Below are 26,790 nucleotides of genomic sequence, written 5' to 3'. Positions count from 1 at the left end.
TCTTTTTGAATTATAGTTTTGTCTGGGTATATTCCTAGAAGTGGGATTGCTGAATCACACAGTAATTCTATTTTTAGTTTTCTGAGGAAAATCCATACTGTTTTCCATAGTGGCTGTAACAACTTACTTTCCCACCAACAGTGTAGGAGGGTTCCCTTTTCTGCACACCCTCTCCAGCATTTGTTATTTGTAGACTTTTTCTTTTTTTAATTTTTAAAAATTAATTTAATTTATTTTTGGCTGCATTGGGTCTTTGTTGCTGCACGCAGGCTTTCTCTAGTTGCAGTGAGCAGGGATACTCTTCATTGTTGTGCGCGGGCTTCTCATTGCTGTGGTTTCCCTTGCTGCGGAGCACGGGCTCTAGGCACGTGGGGTCTGTAGTTGCTCTAGGGCGTGCAGGCTTGTTGTGGCACTTGGGCTCTACAGTGCAGGCTCAGTAGTTGTGGCACATGGGCTTAGTTGCTTTGCGGCATGTGGGACCTTCCTGGACCAGGGATCGAACCTGTGTCCCCTGCATTGGCAGGCGGATTCTTAACCACTGCACCACCAGGGAAGTCCCTTTTATTTGTAGACTTTTTAATGATGGCCATTCTGACTAGTGTGAGGTGGTATCTCATTGTAGTTTTGATTTGCATTTCTCTAATAATTAGTAATGTTGAGCATTCTTTCATGTGCCTACTGGCCATCTGTTTGTCTTCTTTGGAGAAATGTCTATTACGATCTTCTGCCCATTTTTCGATTGGGTTGTTCCAAGTGTGGATATATTTATTGATGAATGCTTTAACTTATACTTTGACTCTGGGGTTCTAGAGTCAGGGATCTTATGATTTTGACGAAATATTGTAGAGCTTCAGAGATTGAAAGCAACACAGAATGAAATTTAACATGGAAAAAGTAAAAGACCCATTTTATAATCTGAGTAAAAAATGAGCTGGTTACTTTAGAAATGGTAATTTAAATTAGAGTTGAAAATTTTGTTATGGTATAATCTAGGATATCACAGAAATAATTATAAAAGCCTGTACTTGAATGACATATTTTAAAACTTTCTAAGTTCATCTTAATGTCTTTTCTCACTCCCTGGACTCTTTTCTGATTTAGTGGAAAAGAAGAATTAAACCCATCTTCTCCAAATCCCTTGCTACAGGGAAAGACATAGGTCTAGGGACAGAAAAGTATCTCATTTGATCATCCTCTTAAAGCAAGAACATTAAAAAAAATCAATTTCCCCTCAAAATCCATCAAGCATAATACAGTGCGACTATCTGGGGTTAATTGTTCTTGTCTTCACAAGGAGAGGTAGTTAATACAGCTCTACACAAAAGCAATATTTTAAAGTATGTAAGGAAGGGAGGTCAAAAAGATTGGTATTATCTAGCTGTCTCAGAGCAGTTTTCCTGTTACAGAGTTTGAGATATGACTCCTTCCAGAAGCGCTTCTATCTGAGTTGCCTTAATGGAACACAGCTAACACCCTGAAGTAACAACCAAACTTCAAAGCCATGTGTGAACAGCACTGCCTGATAAGCTCATTGGCAGTAGTTGGAAAATGATATGCTTCAAATTAAAGGGTTTCTGTCATTTACCAGATATAGCATTAGACAGAAATGAATAAAATTAGCTTTGAAACAAAGATATTCCCACAGAAAGATGGACAATTTGAACAAAAGAAAGTTTAGAAACTAATAATTAGTGAAAACGACAATAATTAGCACTATTTAGCATGCTTCAGTATCCATTTCACGTATGCAAAAAATAAAACAGTTACCTGACAAAAAGAGATAGAAACAGTCCTGGGAAGGTGAAGCTTTGGAGTTTATGAGAATACCTAAACAGACAGAATCTCATTTTCTTTTTTAAAAATTTTTAAATTTTACTTATTTTTTTTATACAGCAGGTTCTTATTAGTCATCAATTTTATACACATCATTGTATACATGTCAATCTCAATCGCCCAATTCATCACACCGCCCCCCACGGCTTTCCCCCCTTGGTGTCCATACCTTTGTTCTCTACATCTGTGTCTCTATTTCTGCCGTGCAAACCGGTTCATCAGTACCATTTTTCTAGGTTCCACATATATGCGTTAATATACGATGTTTTTCCCTTTCTGACTTACTTCACTTTGTATGACAGTCTCTAGATCCATCCACGTCTCAACAAATGACCCAATTTCGTTCCTTTTTATGGCTGAGTAATATTCCACTGTATATATGTACCACATCTCCTTTATCCATTCGTCTGTCGATGGGCATTTAGGTTGCTTCCATGACCTGGCTATTGTAGATAGTGCTACAGTGAACACTGGGGTGCATGTGTCTTTTTGAATTGTGGTTTTCTCTGGGTATATGCCCAGTAGTGGGATTGCTGGGTCATATGGTAATTCTATTTTTAGTTTTTTAAGGAAGCTCCATAATGTTCTCCATGGTGGCTGTATCAGTTTACATTCCCACCAACAGTGCAAGAGGGTTCCCTTTTCTCCACACCCTCTCCAGCATTTGTTGTTTGTAGATTTTCTGATGATGCCCATTCTAATTGGTGTGCGGTGATACCTCACTGTAGTTTTGATTTGCATTTCTCTAATAACTAGTGATGTTGAGCAGCTTTTCACGTGCTTCTTGGCCATCTATATGTCTTCTTTGGAGAAATGTCTATTTAGGTCTTCTGCCCATTTTTGGATTGGGTTATTTGTTTCTTTAATATTGAGCTGCATGAGCTGTTTATATATTTTGGAGATTAATCCTTTGTCCGTTGATTCGTTTGCAAATATTCTCTCCCATTCTGAGGGTTGTCTTTTCATCTTGTTTATGGTTTCCTTTGCTGTGCAAAAGCTTTGAAGTTTCATTAGGTCCCATTTGTTCATTTTTGTTTTTATTTCCATTACTGTAGGAGGTGGATCAAAAAAGATCTTGCTGTGATTTATGTCAAAGAGTGTTGTTCCTATGTTTTCCTCTAAGAGTTTTACAGTGTCTGGTCTTAAATTTAGGTCTTGAATCCATTTTGAGTTTATTTTTGTGTATGGTGTTCGGGAGTGTTCTAATTTCATTCTTTTACATGTAGTTGTCCAGTTTTCCCAGCATCACTTATTGAAGAGACTGTCTTTTCTCCATTGTGTATCCTTGCCTCCTTTGTCATAGATTAGTTGACCATGGGTGCTGTGGGCTTATCTCTGGGCTTTCTATCTTGTTCCATTGATCTATGTTTCTGTTTCTGTGCCAGTACCATATTGTCTTGATTACTGTAGCTTTGTAGTATAGTCTGAAGTCAGGGAGTCTGATTCCTTCAGCTCCGTTTTTTTCCCTCAAGACTGCTTTGGCTATTTGGGGTCTTTTTTGTCTCCATACAAATTTTAAGATGATTTGTTCTAGTTCCATAAAAAACGCCATTGGTAATTTGATAGGGATTGCATTGAATCTGTAGATTGCTTTAGGTAGTATAGTCATTTTCACAATGTTGATTCTTCCAATCCAAGAACATGGTATATCTCTCCATGTGTTTATATTGTGTTTAATTTCTTTCATCAGTGTCTTATAGTTTTCTGCATATAGGTCTTTTGTCTCCTTAGGTAGGTTTATTCCTAGGTATTTTATTCTTTTTGTTGCAATGGTAAATGGGAGTATTTCCTTAATTTCTCTTTCAGATTTTTCATCATTAGTGTGTAGGAATGCAAGAGATTAACTCACTTTTATTTAGGAAATTTTACAATGACTTACTAAGAGATAGTGATGACTGAAAATCAGGGCAGAGAACCTAATTTCAGTTGGGTTTGCTGACAATAAACATAGCTAAAGTAATGAGTTTGCTCACAGTTGCTTCCTATTTTTGACACTGCTTTTTCGCTCTAACCTTTATAAATATGTCCAAAGAGGCAGGTGTCTTCCTATCAGAAGATGACCACTCTTGGGGAAGAGTGTGTGCATCACTTGGCGCAGAAGTGTGAGCATCACCAGTTCTAAGTCTGGCGGTATGGGCATGCACAAATCCTGGCCCCGGAGGATGACTGCCTTGGCAACCTCTGGCCAAGCCTGGGAATTTTTCTCACCTCTTTGTAATTGTATGACCTTAGCTTGAATTAGACTCCCTATCTCTGCAGCTGCTGACCAGCCAGGCTGTGAGATCTGCTTATCAGGCCCTTCCAAAAATTATACACATCTTTACAGGAACATGGTTCCGGGTTGCTTTGGGATTTTTACTGCTCTCAGTATAAAAAAAGTTAGGCACGGGAATCATGCCTTGTTTACTCAGTTGCAAGAGCAATACATCCAACACAGGTGGACACAAGCACCAGGAACAACTGCATTCTTATCAATGCACAAGCTCAACAACTACAATGGTTTCAACTTGAGTTTAGGTGTACACACTTATATTAGCAAATTATGGTGGCAAAAAATGTACAGATAATTTTAAAAATAAAGATTTAAATGTACCAATATTAAAAAAAACTGTTTACCAACTGTCCCTTCTTGGCATAACTTCATGTTGTAGATGCCCGAAATGCATTTACAGTTAGAGTGTCCACTGTACCTTGTGATCCCGCTGCCTGGCTGCTGTGGCTCTGTTCATGTCTTCGGCATCCCTGATATGGTCAAGGGCCAGGTCAAGTGACTCCTGGAGGTCTGACAACTTAGCATTATAGTCATCCAGCTGCTCCAGGACCACAGGAAACAGAGAGTGAGTATCGTTGTACTGCCGCTGCCAACTCTCAGCCTGGCTCAGCACTGGGAAGAAAGGTACATAGAAACTCAGTCTGGGCTTCTCCCTTCTCCTCCCATCCCATCCCGCACTTAGAAAGATGCAAATTCATCAGGGTATGTCTTCTTTAGCAATAGCGATTGAAGCTGTTGTTCACAAAAACAGCCCCATCTTTGATATCTGAAGTTTTAAATACTATTTTGTAGGGTTTGGGAGCCCCTGGACCACCGTCAGCGAAAACGGGAGTTGATTAGTTTTCCCCTGAAGATTATGCTTTAAGTAGAAATGATGTAATTAAACTAGGTTTATTGTTACCAAGATTACTAATAATTTGACCATACAAAGGAAACTTGGATATACTACAGTCTTACTATTAGAGACAACCCCAGTTGTTTTGTCTGTTACTGGCAAATGATGTTCACAACCATTCATTTTCTGTATTCTCTCCAGGCAGCTGTTTTTACTTAGCTCCTTTAGGTCAAACCTAAATCATTATCTTGGAAAGAAGATTAAATGGCAATGATATATTCTTAAACTTTGCATATATCTTAATTCTCTGATCAAAGTTACACACATTGACTATGTGCCTTAATTCTATTTTTTCTCCAGGGACTATCAGTCTGTCTTACTGAGGTTTTCTATTTACTTTCATCACCATGAGCAGAAGATACAAAGTTCATGGCTGAGTTGAGAAAGTGGTTGAAAATGCATTCACTAGGCGGAAGGCAGCTAAGTAGGAGATGTACTTGGTTCCATTTCCCCAGAACAGTCTTGTTAAATCCCCAAATAGGCAAGGAGCGTGAAAGCATCTGGCTGTGACATCAGAGCTCCAACCTTCCTGACTGCTGGCCTCATCCTGACTCAGAAGGGGGCCTGAGATTCTTCTTTATTTCTTACTGTTTCTAAGACCTTATAAGTTTGCTATCACAATAGGCCTTTATGTCCAGAATGTTCCTCTTCTAGAATATTCACAGTAAGTTTTAACAGAAGTTGATAGTGACAATTGTAGGAAAATGATCTAACGTAGGCGTTCCTAACCCTTTCTGTATCATAGGCCCCTTTACAATCTGGTGAAGCCTTCAGAGCCCTTATGTATTTTAAAATGCACAAGATAAAATACATAGAATTAAAAAGACCAGTATATTAAAAAAATTGGTAATATAATAATATATGTGCTTCTTTATTAATGCATTAACTAACAAGATTTAGAGGTGAGACCAATTAACTGCTAAAACTTTGAATTACTGATGAATTTAATGTTGTGAGGTAACAGTAACAACTAAAATATGATATGCAAACCTGGAGCTTCTTTTGTTGATTGTGTGGATTAAAATGGACACAAATTCTTTGTAACTCTTCCCATCAAGAGCGGAGTCTTTTTCCTCACCCTTGAATCTGGACAGTCTTGACCAACAGAATGAAGATGACATTGCTGAGTTCCAAGGTCAGGCCTCAAGAGACCTTGCCCTTTCCATTCTTGCCCTCCTGGAAGGCTTCTGACATATGAACGAGCCTCAGCTAGCTTCCTTGAGGATAAAACCCCACATGGAGGGAGAGGCCCAGCCATTTCAACTAAGACCCCAGACATGTGAGTGAGCTCGACCATGTCACATGGAGCAGAGATGAGCTATCTAGGCTGAGTCCAGCCCAAATTACCAACCTATGAAATCACAAGCAAATAAATGGTTATTGTTTTAAGTGAATATGTTTGGGGTGGATTGTGAGATACTAATTTATAACTGATACAGTGACCAAGTCATAGATTCACTAATACTACTGTGGTTTGTTACTTACATTAATCATTAAAGGAAATGTTCAATTTCCACTGAAGGCTCAAAGTCATTAAAAAGTCATTCATGGACATCGGAACATGAATGTTGCTGGGCTTGTAGCTTTACTGTCTTCTCAATGAGACTTCTTATTGTAGTTCTGGTAATTGGTTCCCCTTAGCTTTCCTTCCCTTGTTTTTCACCAACTGCTAAGTTCCTATTTCTTCTCCTCAGGAGTAAAATTTTGTAGATTCCTTGTGGAATCTCAGCTGTTTCTCAAAAGCTCAAGGTTGGGTCTGGATCTAAAAATCCTGGTCATATAGTCAAGTTGTCCTGAATGACTCCCTGAGGCCACGTATAAACTCTAAATAACTGGATATTGGGAATTGGTTGCTTTGACCAAATGTTGCCCTGTGACTGGGGGTCCTCTCCTGGACCCACAAAGGAAGCAGACACATGCTGGGCTCTAGGAGTCGAATACACCTACGTTCATAGGCTTCGTCTGCCTCCTCATCCACAAGTTCCCGTTGGGTGAGGAATGGTTGACGGCGTCGGATCTCCTCAAGCATCTTCTGGGCCAACACCAGCTTCTCAGAGATTTCCTCAGGGCTAAGTTCCCGATCTTCCCCATAATAGAGCATCTTGTTGTTGATCTCTGAAAGGAAGGACACGGTGAGAGAAGACAGTAGGGAGACATGACTGGGCATTTGACAGCGATGTCACTGAAAACACGGACAGTGAGGACAAAGAGAAGGGCTGATCCTAAAATGGAAAGAGAGACTCAGCAAAGACAGCATGCTGATGTTCATGCTGTGAATGTGTTGGCATCAGAGTTCATCATATATTCCAGGGAGAGGTTAAACCCGAGGAAATCACTCTTCTTTGCTTTTCATTTGGTGTCTTCAGAATAGGAATGGAATTAATACAAAGCCTGCCCTGATTTCAGCTGAATCTGATTTCTATTCTGATTCAAAACTGTTAATATTTAAGACACACAAATCTGGGGTCTTTGACCAAACTTTTATATAAAACACATAATGTGGAGAAAATGTTCTGAGGTATCTCCTGTCACATGCAGTAGGCATTGGAGATATTAATTGCAATTTAGCCAAGGTTTTTACCCAAGCTCTAAGCCAAAATGAGTGTATATTGACGGTTGTTTAAACGAGTCTTTCAGATTGTCGTACAGATTAGATACAATATAGAGGTTTGCTATAGTAGGATGTGAGTTTTTGCTTATTAATATATACATGTTTTTTGCAATTGCTATTTGCCTTCTGTGGTATGACTGCCTGTCAAGATTGTGCCATTTTAACTTTGGGTCGTTTTCACCCCACATCTGTAAGTAGGACGGAGAATTTCAGAACCAACAGGGACTGCTGAGGCTCAGAGGCATTAGATGAGTTGTCTGAATACTGGTGGCGCTGAGCAGGCCTCTGGCTCCCTCTTCCTACTACATATGATCAGATGATAATTATGTAATTGCCACCTTGTCCTATGGCAGCTCCAGGAGGAAGCATTTTATCTTCCTGGCATAAATGAAATTGTCTGTCTTTGGTTTACTATGATCTATGTGGTTGGCCAGACAAGATGGGTAAACAACACTGGTCTCACATAAATCATACCAGGATAAGGGCTTGTATTTTATATGGATAATAGCTTGAAGGTCACCAGTAGTTATTTTAGAGGTGGTTTGGAGATGGTTGGCAATAAGGAATGACACACTATTGGTGTTGTGAAGCATCCCTGAACTCTGAAGAGAGGGAGATAAATGGGAGAAGAGGTTTTCAGTGTTGTAAATATTACTGAGAAAGTTTTAGGGAAACCAAGATATGTTAAAAAAAAAAAAAGAAAAAAGAAACTTATGAAGGGATTAAATATTCACTTTTCAAGTAAAGTCTAAAATATTAACTCCTGAAATAAACTAAACATAGATACTTTTCCTCAGATCTAGCACGTGCAATGCTGAATTTCTTGGCATTTTGATACAGATATTATATTTACAATATGGCTTATTTTATTTTAGCTGCATCTGGTCTAGATTAGAAAAAGGAAATACAGAGAACAATATTTTTGCCTTTGGTCTTTGAGACTGTTCATATATTATTTTTAAAAAGGTAAGGGGCTTCCCTGGTGGCGCAGTGGTTGAGAGTCCGCCTGCCGATGCAGGGGACACGGGTTCGTGCCCCGGTCCGGGAAGATCCCACATGCTGCGGAGCGGCTGGGCCCGTGAGCCATGGCCGCTGAGCCTGCACGTCCGGAGCCTGTGCTCCGTAACGGGAGAGGCTGCAGCAGTGAGAGGCCTGCGTCCCACAAAAAAAAAAAAAAAAGGTAAATTATTGTTTCCTCTTTACATTTCTTTTGTATTTTTTCCTTCTTTCCCATGCCCTAAGGGTCAAATAAGAGGACTTAGATTCTTTCCAAATGAAACAACTTAGAATCAAAATTTGAGTTACAATAGGAAAGGTGACATTTTTTTCTCAATGGCTTAATAAGACGCTGGCTTTATTTGCTGCCTAGAGGGACATTTATTTCTTAATTAGATGAGATCAGCTAATCTAGGTTTAATCTTACTTTTCGAATAAATCAACAGTAACTCTAAAATATTATAGGAAAAGAATATTTTATTCGTAGATGCAAAAGCATGAGATAGTGAGGATGGGAGCAGGGGATGTTTGAAATGCATACCATTTGTTTCTATTACATATTATGGGCACCAAAGGAAATATAGCAAAAGATTAATCTTGGCTCCATACATCCCTTTTCCTGGAATATGTTCTCTATAACTCAGTGTAAAGATATGAATCTTCCACTGTGGGTCCCTTTACTGTCGTGTGCCCTTGAGATGCACCTGGAGTTGTCATCCAGCTCTTAATATATAGGATAATAAAAACTATGGAAACACACAAATACTGTATCTTAGCAGACTGTAACCCAAGGAAATTCTCTTTATCTTAGAACAAATACAATCGCCTGTTTTCTGTCAGTAAATTGAAGGCTGGCTTTCAGTGTGCTATTAAGATAGTCTTCAAAATGCAGCCTGCACTTGTGAGAAGTTAGAACACAAATAAATAAACCCTCAAGAAGAAAGGTAAAGTCTGCTACAATTTTATGCTTTAGGGCAAAGAAATCTTCCACACCCCCTCCTGGCTTTTCTTCTGGATTGGGGACCAGAGCATGCGGCCTGCCTGGTTCTTGGGAAAGCATTATAGAGACAGTTTAGGACGATTTGGATTAGTGGACAGTTTACTGCCACTCTAAAGGCAGTGTTTTCACAGCATATTATTGAGAAAAATGTGACTCCTACTCAACTCTTGCATTTTACAGACAACACAGCATGTAATTTCCTCTACCAGAAAGGTATTTTGGCATTCAATTTCTGTGAAATGCCTGGAAAGGGAATGATTTTCTACATTTATTTTTTTGGCCTTGCTGCGCCGAGTCCTAACCACTGGACTGCCAGGGAATTCCCTCTACCCTGTGCATTTATTATTGAAAATAGACAGATAGTAAGCAGAGATGAGTGCTCAGAAGTCTCAGGTAAACAAACTTGAAAGAAGATCTTACATGAGTTTAAACCTATAACACTCTAACAACAGGTCCTGGCACACAATAAACACTAACAGTAGCCACTATTTTTATTGTTGTTAATAACATGAAAGATTCCTTGATATGAAGCTAAACCAAAAGAGAATATATTTACCTTGGATTTTATCCCTCACATTGTGGGCTTGCTCTGCAAGCTGAGTTGCGTGGTTAATGGTATCCATGCTTTCCTTCTGAGCCAACTGGCTCTTTCTTGTGGCTTGACTTTCCTATAAATAATCCGCATAAATACCAGATTAAATTTGCAAGAAGGAAAGGTTGTGTATGTGCATGTGGGGGTGGGTGGGCATAATGTATTCCATAAACATAAATTTCTCTGACATGTGAAAGTTCTAGAATATAGAACATGGTCTCAGAAATCATGCATGAAGACAGATGTGATGACCCACTTTAGAATTATAGATGCTATTCCTAAGCCATCAATCACAGTTCAACCCAAACCAACCATCTTATATATGTAATTTACCCTTTGAATTTTTATTGTATCTCAAGATGCCAGACTAGGGAATTAGCCATGTCTGCTGATCAGTTTGTCATTGTGCTGACTGAAATGATTAAAGGTTCAAAGGGAAACTTGTTGAGAAAGCAGGCAGATCTCAAAATGCTCCATGCATTCAGTGGCTTCTGGGTGGTCCAGCCACTGCTGCAACTGAATTACCACAGAGATTTAAAGGATTATGCTCACTGTGCTAAATGCTACTTTCAGTGCTGCCTTCCAAATTCCCATCAACGTTGATGGCACTTGTGCACAAATAACTACTCAAGCAGCTTTGGCTCAGAGTGAATGAAGTTCTTCCCTGAGAAGCCGTTTTCATTCTTTCAACTCTGTTTCACAGAGCTCCCACGTAGGATTTGTCAAAATGAAATCCCAGCTCAAATGTGGCTCCTGAAGAAAGGATGTGTGGGTGTGCATGTGTACGTGTGTATTTCTCTCTGTGTGTATAAGGTCAGAAGCTGATCTAAAAAATGGTTCAAGGCCAGGACACAGGCCTGTATGCACAGCATGGGGACGTGTACTTCCTTTTGGCATCAGAAAGACTGACTCATGGGTATATTTGAGAGGAGGGAGAGTTCTTCAGTCTGGCATTTGGTGAAGTGCCCACTTGCCTCGTCCAGTGTCTTTCTGGCTCAGCTCTGTGACAAAGGGCTGCAGTACCTGACTGGACTGCAGGGTGATCTGCTACACAGAGTTCTGGCTGGTAGACTCCCCCAGGACAGGAGAGTGGCTATTTCAAATTTCTCTCCTTTCATCCACTGTTCCAGCTGGAGGACTAGGCCATGATTTTACCTGGAATGTTTTTACACTTCCCAAGCATAACCCAAGCAAGTGGCTCTTCATCAAGGAAGAGAATGCAGACATGGTATCCTAGCAGACACATGCCCCAGCAGCCTTTCATCGGGCATTTTATCCGAAATCTCCTCTATACAAAGCTCCCTGCGCAGCAAGACTGTGGCCATCAGCCCCTTCCCTAAAGTGTGGGCTCTCTGAATGGACATTGCAATCTTGAGTCACGATGTTCTTTCCCCCAATTCCAGTCTCCCTCTTATCCTGTTCTAATGCTTTCCAGAGACACAAAAATCTGTGGCCACTTTAAAATTAGATGATACAGAAAATAAGATGAATCTATTCTCGATGTCACCCCTCCCCGCCTTTAAAAAATGGGACACAGACATATAAAACATTAAAAAAATTTTAACAAGTTGATTTTTGGTCCAGTTTAAATTGAGTTATACTTAAAAAACACAACATGCATATTTTTGACTTTGGCTTTATCCTTCAGGGGAAAAGATTTATTGTTATTACTGTGTTCATTTAATTGATTTCTTGATATGGAAACTTTGAGAATTAATTGAAGTAATGAAAGACAGCTGGCAGATGTCATAGCTCTAAGACAACCTCTTCTGACAAACACCAGAGGGCGCTTAGATATATGTATTTAATAAAAGACTGCAGCAAAGAGGAACATGCAAAATTACTGGATATAATATATAGTGACGCCTTATTTGAAAGTTTTACTTTTTTCTTTAACTTTGATTATGGAAGGAAAATAATGATATGGGCACATGGTAAAACAGGTACACTCTACTTTAAGAAAAACTGAAATTAAAAAATTAGCTTTCAACTATAAGCCGGTTGATGTTTAGCATTACAAATGGATTAATCATTTACTCACCTGAACAGCGAATTCTCCTTGTACATATTTGATGTAAAAAGTGGCAAGAATTTTATTTATTATACAGTGCATAAAGTATAGTGTACCTAGAATACTATTAAATTGAGGATGATAATATCTAGGATGGCCATATACTTTATTGTTTAAACTGGGACACTTTTGAGAGTGAAAGGGGAACTTTTAATAATCACTCTGGGAGACAAGCATAAACAGTGGCAGTGCTGGACAAAATGCTAGTAGGAATATTGGCGTGCCATTTCAGAATCTGTACAGTGATATCTAATTTGGGTTTAACTATCTCCTAAACATTGACTTCCAAACACCTTTCCAGCCTTGATCTCTTCTCTTGAGCTACAGACTCAAATCTCTGGCATCCACAGAGAGCTCACCCTTAAAAGGTTCAGGGAAATCCATTCTGAGTTTTTAGTCCTGGCCATCTATTTCTCCACGTCAGAGCTTACATCCTTGCAACTCTTCATATCCAATTGGTTACTGAATCATTTTTATCCCACTTGTCATTCTGGCCTCTCTTCCTGGTCCCCACCGCCACAGTCTCACGTTACCACTGCTCACTGCAAATTCTTTTCCAATGAAGACAAGGCAGCAATTGACCACTCTTGTTTGGACTACTGCGGCAGTCTACTGACGGGTGTCCCTGTCTTCAGGGTCTTAAACCTACCATCCCCGCTTCAGAGGAATGTTTCTGAAACTCCACACCTAATCAGCTCATTGTTGTAGGTAAATGCTCTAATATCTTCCAAAGTCCACAGGATGAGCATGGTGGGAAAGGTTCTTCATGATTTGGCCTCTGAGAACTTCTTCAGCATTGTCTTCTGCTCCTTGCTTTAATATTCTGCAAGGCCAAGGCCAAAGTTCTTCAATCTTCTCGTCAATTGGAATTGAAACATATTTTGACTTTTTGTCCTGTCTTTTGGAGATCAGGCTCGGAGATCAGGCTCAGTTGCTTTTGATGTGTGGAAGTGACCCACTTTCCTCCCAACCCTAAAGATCTTTGTATGTGTTGATATATGGGGAACTTTTGCTGTGGCTCCACATAGGGAAGGAGTAGGGAGGAGATGGAGAAGTGGAGGGAATGGTGCAGCACCCTCCTGGGCTAGCCCTTGGAGATTGGGCTCTACAGTGTGCCTTTTAGATCCAGATGGCAAAGGGCAGCACTGAGATTGAGAGAGGGCCACCATCTTCACTTCTGCTTGTAGCCTAGTCCCACTCTGACTTTGAGCATGGTGGCTTTGGGAATATGGGAGAGTGGAATCTTGACATAGGCTTTGGTACTTTCATTACAGACATGATCAGCACTGGCACAAGTGAGACCTTTTTGAGCAGCAGCTATTTGGGAACACAAATGCATGGGCATCCTGAAGGGGTTTCCCAGAAGTAGCAGGTGGGAAAAGGCAGTAAGATTTATCAAAAGGGGGCTAGAGGACTTAGATATGGAGGTCGGGAAAAAACACAGTAACTTTAGGTTAATATAAATTGTGAGATTTGGATTACATGAGATTCATGTGACAGGTACTTTGCATACAGAGATACAGCTGACCCTTGAACAACGTAGGGGTTGGGGGCACCGACACAGTTGAAAATCCATATATAACTTTACAGTTGGCCCTCTGTATCCGAGGTTCTGTATCTGTGGACTCAACCAAATGCAGATCATGTAATACTGTAGTACGTATTTACTGAAAAGAACCTGCATATAAGTGGACCCGTGCAGTTCAAACCTGTGTTGTTCAAGGATCAACCATAAGTTCAAGTTCAAGAGGCAACATTACTGTGATTTTTTTTATCACACTGTGGGAAACTACAGTGGAATCCTTCACTCTAGCTAAAGCTAAATATTAGTTATTTTTTTGATAGAAGGCTTTCTAAGATAAAGCTTTTCTTAAATCTTTCTAAGAATCAATTATGGATTTTTCTAGACTAAGGGCTTGAAGGATGCTTGAGAAGTCATTAAGACCCTCTCTGGGTGTTTGTTTCAAAATGTTTCAGCAGGTTCCTTCAGCATCAGAACTGTTTGTGTCGTAGCCAGAAGGATGTTATTTTCAATAAGAATCGATGGCAACAGCTGGGTGAATGCTCCAGTCGCTTTATCATCAACTTCTGGCTTTGGTGGTCTGTTCTCATTGTTCAGGAGCCTTTTCTGTGATGTCCCTTTCAAGCTTGCACTATTTCCTCCCCATGAAAGCCTGCATTTAACTTATATTGGAAGTAGGAAAACGGTACAACAAAAGAATCAGTAAGTCCATGTCTGAGCTATGGAAGGAGCTAATCTTGGTGAAAACATTTCAAGAATTTGAGACACTTTCAGTAAGTTACAGCCATGACACAAATGAAATTACGAGTTTTCACAAAGATTTCTTTCCTGGTATTTCCTTTGAAACTTAAGCGATCTCACTGCTCTTCAAACGCTCATGGTTGGATTAACATGCTCCATTGCATGGGAACGAGGGACACAATTTTTATATGCATTTAAAAGTAGTTGAATCTTCCAAGGATCCAATTAGAGTAATTCACATTTTTAGAAGCATAATCTCTTAGTTTAAGAGGTCCAAGGTCAAAAGAGATTATCAGAGTTATTTTAACCTTTATTTTTGTAGAAAATGAGAATTGTTTTTGAAAAGAACTTCAGCAATTTATAACGTCAAACATCAGTATCTGAAAGCAGAAATTCCAGAGTACTCTGGGCAGAACTGGTGGAACATAATCAGGGAAAAAAATGTGTTCAACATTTTAACATGTTAAACATGGCGCCTTGTGGCTTAGTTGTATTTTTTTTATTAGTACAGAGGATGGATATTTTTCCATTAGGCTCTTGGGGAATGTATTTAATAGTCTCTCACATTGACTTTGCTCATGTTTTAATGTTTTTCTTGTTAATTTTTGAGAGCTTTTGTAAGTCATATTTCCCCTGACATTTTTCTTAGTCTTGTTGACTTTTTTCATTTATTTAGTTGTTTTACTATGTATTTGAAATTTTTTCTTGTCAAATCTATTATTTCTTTTTATTACAATTCTTCACACTATATTTAAATGTATTGTTATTTCCTTTCAAGGTTTAATAATTATCTAGTTGTGTTTTCTTGTAGATTTGAGATTTAAACTCAAGTCTTTAATCTGTCTGAAATTTATTTTAGTATATAGTATAAAATGAGGGTCCAAGCTGCAAAATTGCTTTCTCAACACAATTTCTCTTCTTTCCTTTTATTATTTAATGCATACTTTAGCAAACATTTAAATTTTATATTCTATATAATAAAGTTTGTTTCTGGATGTTCTATTGCTCTTAGCCATAAAATGTTAAGGTGAACAACTGAACGACTCTTCTAATTAAAACATATATCAACCATATTTACCAGCAGCAAATACAATGAAAGTTTTCCATAAACCTGTTTTTTCAAGGAAACCAATTAAAATGGGAAGACACAGTAGAGACCAAGTATATTAACTTTCTCCTCAGGTCTTGCCTTGATTTATTTTAAGGCACCTGGGTCACTGCATTTTTTCTGGGCTGTGGTAAGCCTCAGTCATTTGTGACTAGCCAGTCTCACACCAGCTAAATCCCATCTCTGAAGTTAGTCCCAGAAACTGAACACATACCCTTCCAGCTAATTCCTCCACGTCAGACAGAAGGCTTTTCATTGTGTTTTCAGCATTGTTGATTTGTATCTTTCTTAGGACATATTGGTTTTCTCTTTCTGACAATTTTGTCTGTGGAAAAAAAAACACGTATTTTTCCATAGTCAGTAAATGTGCACACCAGGTTTGTAAAAATACGCAGAAAACTCTTTCAGTGCAAGAGGACTCAGAGCAGAGTGTGAGCCTTTATTCTCAGAATAGTGGGGTCCACAGGCTACTGCAGGCTGGTATGAAGTTTGAGGTCTGCACAAGGGGGTGGAGGGCCCTAGGGGCAGAAATTCTGCAAGCTCCACGTACCAGGCTGGAGATTCTGGCTTGGGCTGTGCTGGTTCTGGGGAAAGGGTATCTTTTCCAAATCTGCACAAAGGCACAATATAGACTGGCAGTGGCCTTGGGTGTCTGAGCCTTAAAACTTCAATTTCGCAGGTCTTGGAGGAAATGATAAACCACGTCAATCAGTGCAAATGGAGTTTAGAAATTCACTTTCCTTTTTTTGGTGTAAGGAGAACAATTCTCTTTATTTCAGACCATTTTCCCCTTTCTTTTCCATTTTGAGCAGTTTGGTCCAAATGCAGCTTTCCTTCGATTACTTTGGAGTAAGCCCTTCAATCTTGGCACTGACTTCCCATCAGCTATAATATTATTATATATAATATAATATAATAATTATTTCTACCTTGAAGTTGTGCTGTTGGGGAAAGAGGATTCAAGTGGTATCAAAAGGACTGAGTCTGGGTAACTCCTCTGAGAATCAGTGCCTTCATGTGTCCAAACAGATGAGTCTGGTTAAGAACAATTCCTAAATTGGGAATAGAGTACTTACTAAGATTCCATCCAGACCATCCAGGTTTACAATTTTGTGATTTTTGTTTTGTTTTACACTTTGCACATTTGGGCAATTGCTGTGGATATCATTTGCACCTCCAAAAAGCAGAGTAATGAGCACTTTCTATGTTAGGTACTGTTCTAACTGCTCTGCATATAACAACTCACTGAATTCCCTCAACAACCCATGAGGTGGGTGTAATGATTATCCTCAATTCCAGATGAGGTAACTGAAAAATAAAGAGGTTAAATAAGTTACCCAAGGTCACATAGCTACTAAGTGTCAGAGCTGGGATTTGAATCCAAGCATTCTGGTGTCAAAGTTTCTGCTCTTAAACCATTATGCTAAACTGACTAACAAAGTAAAAAAGTATGCTGGTATTAATTCTATTATCCTTTCAGCAAATCATTATTGTTTTAAAAAATATCCGTTGGTTGTGATTGAAGCCCATGATTTGCGGGCCACTCGCTGTTGTGGCCTCTCCTGTTGCGGAGCACAGGCTCCGGACGCGCAGGCTCAGTGGTCATGGCTCACAGGCCCAGCCGCTCTGCGGCACGTGGGATCTTCCCAGACCAGGGCACGAACCCGTGTCCCCTGCATCGGCAGGCGGACTCTCAACCACTGTGCCACCAGGGAAGCCTTGAAGCCCATGATTTAAAGGGGGAAAAAACACCTCTTAAAGCTTAGATATACAAGCACTGTTATGGTTTTTGACTATTGCCTGCCTTTCACTTGCTTATTAGATGTTAACCACTAGATCTAAGCAGAGAAACAGAGCATGTGAGTGTGCCTGTGTATTTGAGTGTGTGTGTGAGATGAGAAAGAATGTGTGTCAGTGAGAAGGAAACGTAAGGGCAGGAGAGAGAGGGAGGGAAGAAGGAGGAAAGAGAGAATGAGAGTGTGTGTGTTAGTTTTTAGAGAAACTCCTGAAAACACAGCAAACTGAAGCTAAGGTAATGGTATGTCTGCAGTGTTGACTTGAATAACCAATGTACAGCTCCACTGAAATAAGAGTGTTTCTCCTCCATCAATAGCTTTGTACATAGATACTAGTTTTTTAGTCATTTCATTTTCCATATTAACCTTTTTAATAGATGACAGCTCTTGGTTTAGGCTGGAGTTCATGACTGTAATCAACTTTTCATAATTTCCTAGGTCTAACAATCTGTAATATAACCACTGGACTCATACCAAAATGGACAGGAATTACCAGGAGTGACCCTATGAAACCAGAATGAAAATACACAGAAGGTATACCATTCCTGCATACTTTGAGGAGGTAGATGGTGGAGTTGATTTCATTCACATGCCTATGAGCAGCGGCACCAGATGACACACTCAATAGACCAGATTTGCTTTCTTCAATGGAGAGCGCTGCTAACCGAAGGTCATCAGTCAGATCCCAGATGCACTTATCACAGCCTGGGGGTAAAGTGGGTATGTCATTTCTTCAAAATCAAAGGTCAGCTGGGAAGCATGCTGCTTTAAGTCGATTATTATATGCACTTTCTTGGTTAATACTACTTGTAATTTTGTTTCCTGAGGAGTTGTTCTGGGCCAGGAACTAGTCCTTACACTCAAAACAGAGTAGGGCCTAAGATGAGCTAAAGTGTTAATCGAGCACTTAAAACGTAACAAAAAAACAAACACATGCAAGTGAAAATTAGGTTAACATGAACACTAAAGGCTGAGCTGAGAAAGAAAGGAAGCACAAAGGGCAAGGCATCTGAGAGATGGGTGGCAAAGGAGAACCCTCTCTCCACTCTTCTTTGGTGGTAGGAAAGCTATCTGGGATGACTCTCTCCATGTCAGGCTTTGGGCTTCTGCTTGGTGCCGGCTAGTGAAGATGGAACGTGCCAGGTATTCCCCCTCTCCTAGCAGCTTTTCTTACTGCCTATTCAGGCTCTAATGCCTTCACCTCACCCCAGGGATGTCTCAGCGCCTCCCCATGGCCCGAGCTCCTGTCGGGATGAATGGTTCAGCAGAAGCAGGTCTGCAGGACATCACTGTTTGCGAATATCACTCCCTGATAGCTGACGAACCTGCACACATGGTTAGGTAGGTGGCAGTTTCTCGCTGCTTCCTGCATTTCACGTTTGAGTTCCTCTGACCACTGTCATCACCCCCAGGACCCAGCGCCCTCCTGTGACACACACACAAAGGACACCCTTTGAAACTTTTCTGTTCCCAATCTCTTTCCCCCAGACTGCACTCTCTTCTAGAGAACTGATAAATGGAGACTAAAGTGTTAATGGTTGTTAATATGTTAATTTGTTATTTGAAGTTCAACGCAGACTTCCTCATATGCTCTCTCAAAGGAATGGCTCCCCAGCCAGTACATCAGGCTGGTGGAAAAGATGTGTAGGGCCAAGCAGGCACATTGATGTCTTTAAAGTGACCTTGCTTAGGGGGTCACCTATGCTGTCAGTGTATAAACTCTGTCCTGCTTGTGCCTCCCATCCTATGTCACCTTCAGTAATATTAATCTCTTGTGCCTAGAGGGACTGAGCGGCCAAGATACTTTTGTTTGGGGGAAGGGATATCTAATATTAAAGCAGTCTTTAAACCACTCTACCTAAAGCCAAATATTACTTTCTTGATAGAAGGTTTTCTAAGGCAAAGCTTTCCTTAAATCCTTCTAAAAAATCAATCATGGACTTCTCTAGGCTAAGGGCTTGAAGGATGCTTGAGAAGTCATTGAGACCGGGTCTGGGCATTTGTTTTGAAATGTTTCAGCAGGTTCTTGCACCATTAGGAATACTCATGATTTGAATAACCAGAGGGGCAGGAAAGAAAAGGCAGCTCCATTTCACAAGGCCTGAATATTATATTTCTGTGCCACTTCAGATTTAGAGTGATTTGAGAAAAGCCACTTAAATCTCTTGGCATCTCAGTTTCCCCAATGTTGTAAACCGTAGTCTGTGGATTACTTTATCTGAGGACCTGAAGAGATAATATAGAAAAAGGAGCTAAAATGAACTCAGTCACTGGGAACTGTATTTCCAACTTAGCCTTTACCTACTAAGTAAGATGCCGAACTTAAAGACTTGATAAAATAAATTTTCTAAAATAGAGCTGTTTAAATGTAAATCACCTCTCTGCCCATTGGAATCAAGTGGACTGAATGTCTTTTGTTTAGGGTCCATTTGGTTGAGGCACAGACAGGGTTAAAGCCAAGGGTTGGACTCAGGCAGTTTCTAGAGAGAGTATTGCATAGCTTTTCTTAATCCTACACCTGCAGCACATTAGAGAAAGTGGGGTTAGTCAATCATGTACTGTTATTTTTACTTATGGTTGGGCAGTCCATGCCTGTAGGGGGTTCAGAACCTTCTTCCAAGCATTCTCCGGTTACGCTGTCACATGGGCCTCCCCCACAACTGCACACTGTGGGAAACAAAAACAAGAGATTAGGGATTCATTTCTTAATGCCTAAAGTATGGCAATGTTTTTGTGGTTTGTAGAAATACTGGCTATTGGTATATAATTCTTCAATGGGGATTAATTATATTCTTTCTTAAGATCGTGTGGAATACATGATTTAGTGATTATTCCTCTCACCCAATTAAGCCCCAGCTCAGGGAGATTTTCAAAGGTGACTCTGGGGCAAAAGTAAATCTAAATGTTCTAGGATTCCTTTCCCAACTATTTGAGATTCTGACATGACTCTGCAACTGCTTCAGTCCAAAGAGCTCCTGGTCAGTTTCATAAGGTACAAAATGATCACAGAGTCCATCATTCAGCTGGAATCTGAAAGCCATCCTTTCATCACAGTCAAATTCTCCAGTTAATCCAGCTCCAGGTTTGATTACTGCCAGGTGTGAGTGAGGCGACCCAAGAGCGATTCTTGGGTCCCACAGTGCTTGACTCTCGGCAAGACTGACTCCAAACCTCCAAATGACAGCTATCAGTGGGATAGCTAGCAACAATGTCGTGGAAAGAATTAGGACCATATTTACATAAATTTAGAAGATCTGGGCGCCTATTATTAATCTACTGATAATTTTCAAGAATGCCTTTTGGAAAAAACCAAAAACAAAACCCCAATCTCACTAGGCTGTTCATTTTCCACTGAGTTTTGGAGTGGAGATTAATTTTTTTTAACATCTTCATCGAAGTATAATTGCTTTACAGTGGTGTGTTAGTTTCTGCTGTATAACAAAGTGAATCAGCTATACATATACATATATCCCCATATCTCCTCCCTCTTGCGTCTCCCTCCCACCCTCCCTATTCCACCCTTCTAGGTGGTCACAAAGCACTGAGCTGACCTCCCTGTGCTATGTGGCTGCTTCTGGAGTGGAGATTAATTTTTAATATTTACAAAGGATTTCTTAAGCTATCTAGGCTAGCAATAAGCTGGAATTGTGAATTTCCTCCCACCTCTTAACTGTCTTAACAGAATAATCATAAAAAATTAGCTTCAAGGGTAACATACATTTATTACATTTTGGCTGTTTAATGTTCCACAAAATGTAGATTTATTAAACAATTCAGCAAGATCATGCTTTATTGCTTCTAGCATCAGCTTCTTTTCTAAGACTGATCTGCATCTCTGTAACTTAAACATGAGTTGACATATTGATATGAGTCAATATTTTGAGAATCAGGATGTCAATGTTTAAGTCTTTGATTTTGCCAACACTCTTTCTGATGCCCACTTTCTCTCTCTTTAGTCTGACTGGGCACAGAGCTCCTCTCTCCACTCTGTTATTCTCGGGGTTACGCTTCTGTGCACATAGCTTTCCTGGAAACATGTTTACTTGTATTGCTTCTGCAGATCATATTTGTTTTCTTCTCAGTTTCAAACTCTTCACTTCTTAAAAATCTCTTCAAGTGGAAATCTGTTTCAGTGAGAGAATCTCCAATTGAAGCATGCCACAAGAGCACAATAACTCTCCCTCACTCTTCTTCCCCTCAAAGTCACATAAGAGAAGGAATATTCAGTCTCAGCCTCCCTTTAGTCCTAGAGGAAGGCAATTTAACTTTTCTTCTGAACAGCTTCACTCTCTGAGGCAAATGGATTGGAGAAATCCTGAATAAAATTTGTACCTTTCAGTCTAACTGAAGTCTGACCAGGAAGATATATTATCCCTGAAATATTTACTCTGATAATTTGAGGAAATAGGGGGATGATTAAACTACCTATGGCTTGCTAATCTATTTCACTGAAATGTTGATTTTACCAAACGTAACTAAAAAGAGACACATAGCTTGCAGAGTAAGAAAATTGATGTCAAACATGCAAACTTTCATTCAGTCCTCTGGTCAATGACAGGTAATCTATGGAAGTCTGATTTACTTATTTGATCAAAATTGAAAGGACATAAAGATGATAAGACAAAAGTTCACTAGTGTTAGTGTCTCATGGTTCATTCTACCCATGAGCTAAGCTACATTAGTCTTGATAAAAATACCTACCCCTAGAAGTATGGGATGCACATTCCTATATTGCCCTGGAAAAGTGTCAAGGGGGTAATTGCAATATTTCCCCAAGATAAATTCATCTAAATCCAGCACTGACAGAGACCCTGCTCCTATCACACATGTGCTGGCTGGGTAGCTGCTGCAGCACGCACAGAACCATACCTGCACAGTTCTTGGCTCTCCTGGCATCCCCATAGTAGCCAGGTGCGCAGTGTTCACACTTGAATCCGGTGGTGTTGCGTAAGCAATTCCTACACTGGCCAGTGACCTCATCACAGTCTTCAAAGATCAGGTTAGGATCTGAATTTCCACTGCAGTCACATTTCTTACAGGTGCTTCCAATCAGCAAGGGGTTTCCATAGTAACCAGGAGCACATCTGAAGGGGAATCACATGTTAAAAATTTAGCATCCATAGTTTTCTTCCTTTTTAGCTTCTTTCCTACCTAGAAGAAAGTGTAATGGATATTTGTGTATTGCTCTCCCAGAATTAATTCCCACTCTCCCATCTTCCTAATAGGACCAGACTTTGTTTTTAAGGAACTACCCCTCCCCATTGTGTTGCAGCCCATTCAGTTCGGCGAGACCTTCAGGTGCAGGAGTGTCTGGATATGACCAGGGTGGGGGCATTTCTGGTCACTCCAATGACTGGGGTGCACAGCTGGCATACGATGGTGGTACTAGATATGCTACATTTGGCCGTGAGATATGCCACTAGGGCATAGCTAAGAATTGTCCTGGACAAAATGTTAGTAATACCTTTACTGAGAAACACTGGTATGTATTCTACCTTGCCATAGTGAATTGTTCTGATAACCTAAACCTGAGCCAACCAGTGCCTGGCATTGTCCTGGCCGAAATGGTTTGGCTCAGGAGTGATTCAGCTGGAGTGGACTCAGGGCTCTTGTTTGAGGCTTGTGTGAAGGTCTTCTCTCCCTCTGCAGGTGAATGAAGAGGCAGGCAGCACGCTTAGCTCTTGCAGCCATCTTGTGACTGAAGGAAGACAGTGCGGAGACAAAGCAGAGGGCAGAGCTGGGAGTACCACAGATAAACAGAGCTGGGGCCAGATGGCCATTATTCTGTATGTTTCAGATATATGAGCCTACAGAGGCCAGGTGCCTAACTGTATTTGCTGTGGAGGCAGAGCTGAGGCCTACAGTCATGCCAGCTGGCCTTAATGAGAGACTTCAGCCCCGGTGGAGAGCAGAGGGTGAACTACTTCCAGCCTTTGCTGGCCTTGCCAAGCTATGCACTCTGGGGGGGGGGCTGCCTCTGACCAGAGGAAAAGACCCTTTCTCTACTTTTTCCAAAAGGTAACCTGTCGGCCAGCAGAGGCCCTGCTCTGAGTGATGGGCCCACAGGCCCCACCTAAGGGGGTAGCTGCTTCTCAGCTCCTATCAACTGTTTCTATACTGTAGCCTTGAGGGAATGAAGGATCTATGTTGTCAGATCTTATTTTTAAAGGAAAAAGTTGAAATTCGGATTTTTATGTGAAATCTCAGTTTTTAAAGGTTGGCTCAAACTTTATAAGAATACTTTTTGAGGCAAACTACACACTTTTTGGCTGGCTGTGGCCCCCTCTCTGCTATGGACCTAAATCAGTGTTGAAGACTGGCTAAGGTGGGCTGAAGATGCTTTGGGAGTGGCTGGAAGGAATGTGCAGTCACACTGTCATGGGGCTGAAGGTCAGGCACAGGAGTTAGTTTTGATGAGAAAGAAAAAGAAGAGAGCCAGTGAAGGTTTCTGAGTGATAAAAGTGACGGTGAATGAAGCTGGTGTTGGCATCAGAGTTCAGGATGGACTCGGGGCTGGAATGGGAGACCAGGGTTGGGTGGGGAGGGCCTGGGGTGGGACCTATGCCTTGGGAGTGGAAAGGAAGAGAAGACTTTCCAAGGACACCAATAAGACCCAGCCAGCAATAATAGAACACCACCTTTTTAAATGCTTCCATTTAAAGTAAAAGAATCATGATTCAGAAGATTTGAAAAATAGAGCAATGAAAAAAAAATCACATCTGTAATCCCAAGACCTTAACAATCACTGTTCAACATTTTGCATATGTTTTTCCAGGTTTTATTCCTATGTCTCAGTTTTTTGATGTAGTTGTCATGATGGTGTATGTTCAGTCACTTGCAACGTATCTCATGATTTCACCCAGGTAAATTCATTTAGTTACCACAGACACCTGGGAGGTAGGGCACACAGGCTTGGCATTCCGAGGCTGAGAGGCTACTTTGGTTTTCCAGGCTCACATGCTAGGAAGTGACAGCGTAAGACCCAGACCTTCTGACCCTGATGCTCTTTCCTTTGCTCTGCCCTGGACCACACTGCTGCTGCTATAAATGAATGAGTGAATTCATCCAACAGAAGGACAATTCATGTCTATTTTGTGTAAGGCACAAAGAGACAGGAAGAGGAAAAACACACAGCCTATGCACTGAAAGAACAGGAAAAGAATTAGGCATAATTACACAAACTCTAGAAGTCGAGGACTATGAAAAAGATAAGAATGAATGTAAGTGCCACACAACCCACAAAGAGACATCCCCCTGAGGAAATGTTTGATAAATTTTATTATTCATACTCATGTCTTTGTACCTTTGGTTCACAGGCCCTCTTGTCCCCAAGTCAGCATAAATCATTCCTCTATGGAACACATGGCTGGATTGAATTTCTATCCTGTGCCACAGTTCACCAAACAGAATATTAGATACTTAGGCTCACTAAAATGGGACTCAGATCTGCCACTTCAGTGTGCAGCTGCGAAGCCTGAGGTCTGGGAGTGAACGGACTTGTCCAAGCTCACAGAAGCCAGATGCCAGTTGCTTCCTTTTCTCTGTTTAATTCCACTGTATTTGATCTCCATAGGTGGTCCCCTGGTCTTCTACTAGTCAGAATCTCAACCACAGTGGAAACCTACTTTGAGTTACTTTGAATTTCAAGAATATCTTTTGGTGGTAGGCTCAGAGGCAATTCTGAAGTCACAGTCCCAACTTCAACCCTACAGATTTTATAGAATGAGCACACGAAGGTTTTGTACTCATGGCACCCTCTAACCCTGACTTTATAGATGAGGAAACTACAGCGTGGAGAAGCTGGACAATTGGTTCACTGCTTCAGGGCTCAAGCATCGTATGGGACTCCAAGCTTATGCTCTTTCCACTCCACAAATCTGGCGTTAATGAGTTAACTAATAAGTCCATTAATGATCTAACAGTTGAGTAATTAAATGCTATCTATTAATACACCTAATTCCTGTCCTCGAAGAGCAAATTACAAAGGATACAAAGGATACAAAAGGACAAGGAGTCGGATTTAGAGTCAGCATTGGAGCCCAGGTACCCAGTACTGGTGCACTTTTATTTTCTTCCATAATCTTGTTTCTAGCTTTATTAATGACTTGATTCACTTGGAGAAAATAGAGCTGATAAAATTACAGTGTAAATGAAAGAACTGTGACATACAAACTTTGTCATTTCAGTCAGTGATCATATCATTTGGGAAAAATGGAAAACAAAAAGATACGTTTTTTGGAAAAAAATGCTTTTGACCAAGAACTAATATTTTGGGAATTTTTGTAGTGCTTTCCCTCTCCTCTGCTCCTTCTCCTTTTCTTCTCTTCCCAAGGCCATATACCTCTTACTGAATGCCTTTATCAAAGGTGCCAAAATTCCCAGCCCAGGTGGCATAGAAGCTTTTCTGGCGGGGGATGTCACTCTGTAGCTGTCATCTGGGTTAAATTAAATGAAGAAAAAAAAAAGCACCTGTTACATAGTAGATGCCATATAAATGCTCTCTACTTCTCTACGAATGACTGGGAGCTAAGGCTAGGAAAATATAAGTAACGCATTCCAGGTCACAGAGCCAGAATCCAGAAATGGGGCAGGGCAGAGAGTAGGGAGTAATAAGAATTCTATACAGATAACAGGGCTGATACCTTAAGTTTGAAAAACTTGACGTCTGCAGAAAGAATCAGGCTAAAGCCCTGAATCATAATATAAGCCTCAATAAATGTTAGCTTCTTCTTCTTCTTCCTCCTCTTTGTTATTGTTTTCTAACATCAAGGTCATCATCAAAATCATTATCACTGTCATCATCGTCCCTGATGATACTATGTTCGGCCTTTCCTGTTAGGATTTTCAGGTCTCCCTGAATTTGCTTTAATTTGCCCCATTCTTCTTTCCTGATCCTTAAGCAGTAAGATCCACATGATAAAACCTCATACGGTTTTAGCATGTCTCTCAATCCCCTGCAGAATTGAATGGATAAAGGTACACTGTTAAAGCTGCCGCAAGAGACAATGTGGAATACTAAGGCATTGACATCATATATGTTTATTAACTGAAAACTTTGTGTTGAACATTGAGGGTCAATTATGTGACCTTAGATTAAGTCTCTTCATAGCTCTTAGTCTCAGGTCCGTCATCTTTAAAATGTACTACTTAGGAGCAGAGGGTAGGTCATTCTGGAATGAGAATAAGAATTCAAAACGCCTGTCCATTCGGTTGTGCATTTTATAATTATTTGCATCAGAAGATGACTTTCATTTGCAACCTCTATTCAATTCTGGGTCTTTGATTTTCCAGGCATGGGGTGGGAAGTGGGGGATCAAATGGGGCAAGAAATGACTGACTCTTGTCACTACATC

At 40.4% G+C, this 26,790-nt stretch overlaps 1 protein-coding gene across 1 annotated transcript in view; it reads right to left on the bottom strand.

Moving 5' to 3' along the window:
• LAMA4 (laminin subunit alpha 4) overlaps positions 1-26,790 on the bottom strand; it is a 150,729-nt gene that overhangs the window by 61,428 nt on the left and 62,511 nt on the right. Inside the window, exons 6-12 of the mRNA XM_060030432.1 lie at positions 22,307-22,521; positions 20,009-20,104; positions 17,991-18,142; positions 15,856-15,966; positions 10,164-10,275; positions 6,948-7,115; positions 4,524-4,717 (exon numbers count right to left, since the gene is read on the bottom strand). Of these exons, the coding sequence (XP_059886415.1) occupies positions 4,524-4,717; positions 6,948-7,115; positions 10,164-10,275; positions 15,856-15,966; positions 17,991-18,142; positions 20,009-20,104; positions 22,307-22,521 (1,048 nt within the window). The remainder of the gene's footprint in view (positions 1-4,523; positions 4,718-6,947; positions 7,116-10,163; positions 10,276-15,855; positions 15,967-17,990; positions 18,143-20,008; positions 20,105-22,306; positions 22,522-26,790) is intronic.

This window comes from Delphinus delphis, chromosome 14 (assembly GCF_949987515.2).
Source record: "Delphinus delphis chromosome 14, mDelDel1.2, whole genome shotgun sequence".
In the NCBI taxonomy this organism is placed as follows: Eukaryota; Metazoa; Chordata; class Mammalia; order Artiodactyla; family Delphinidae; genus Delphinus; species Delphinus delphis.
This window is presented reverse-complemented; position numbering and strand designations above follow the sequence as displayed.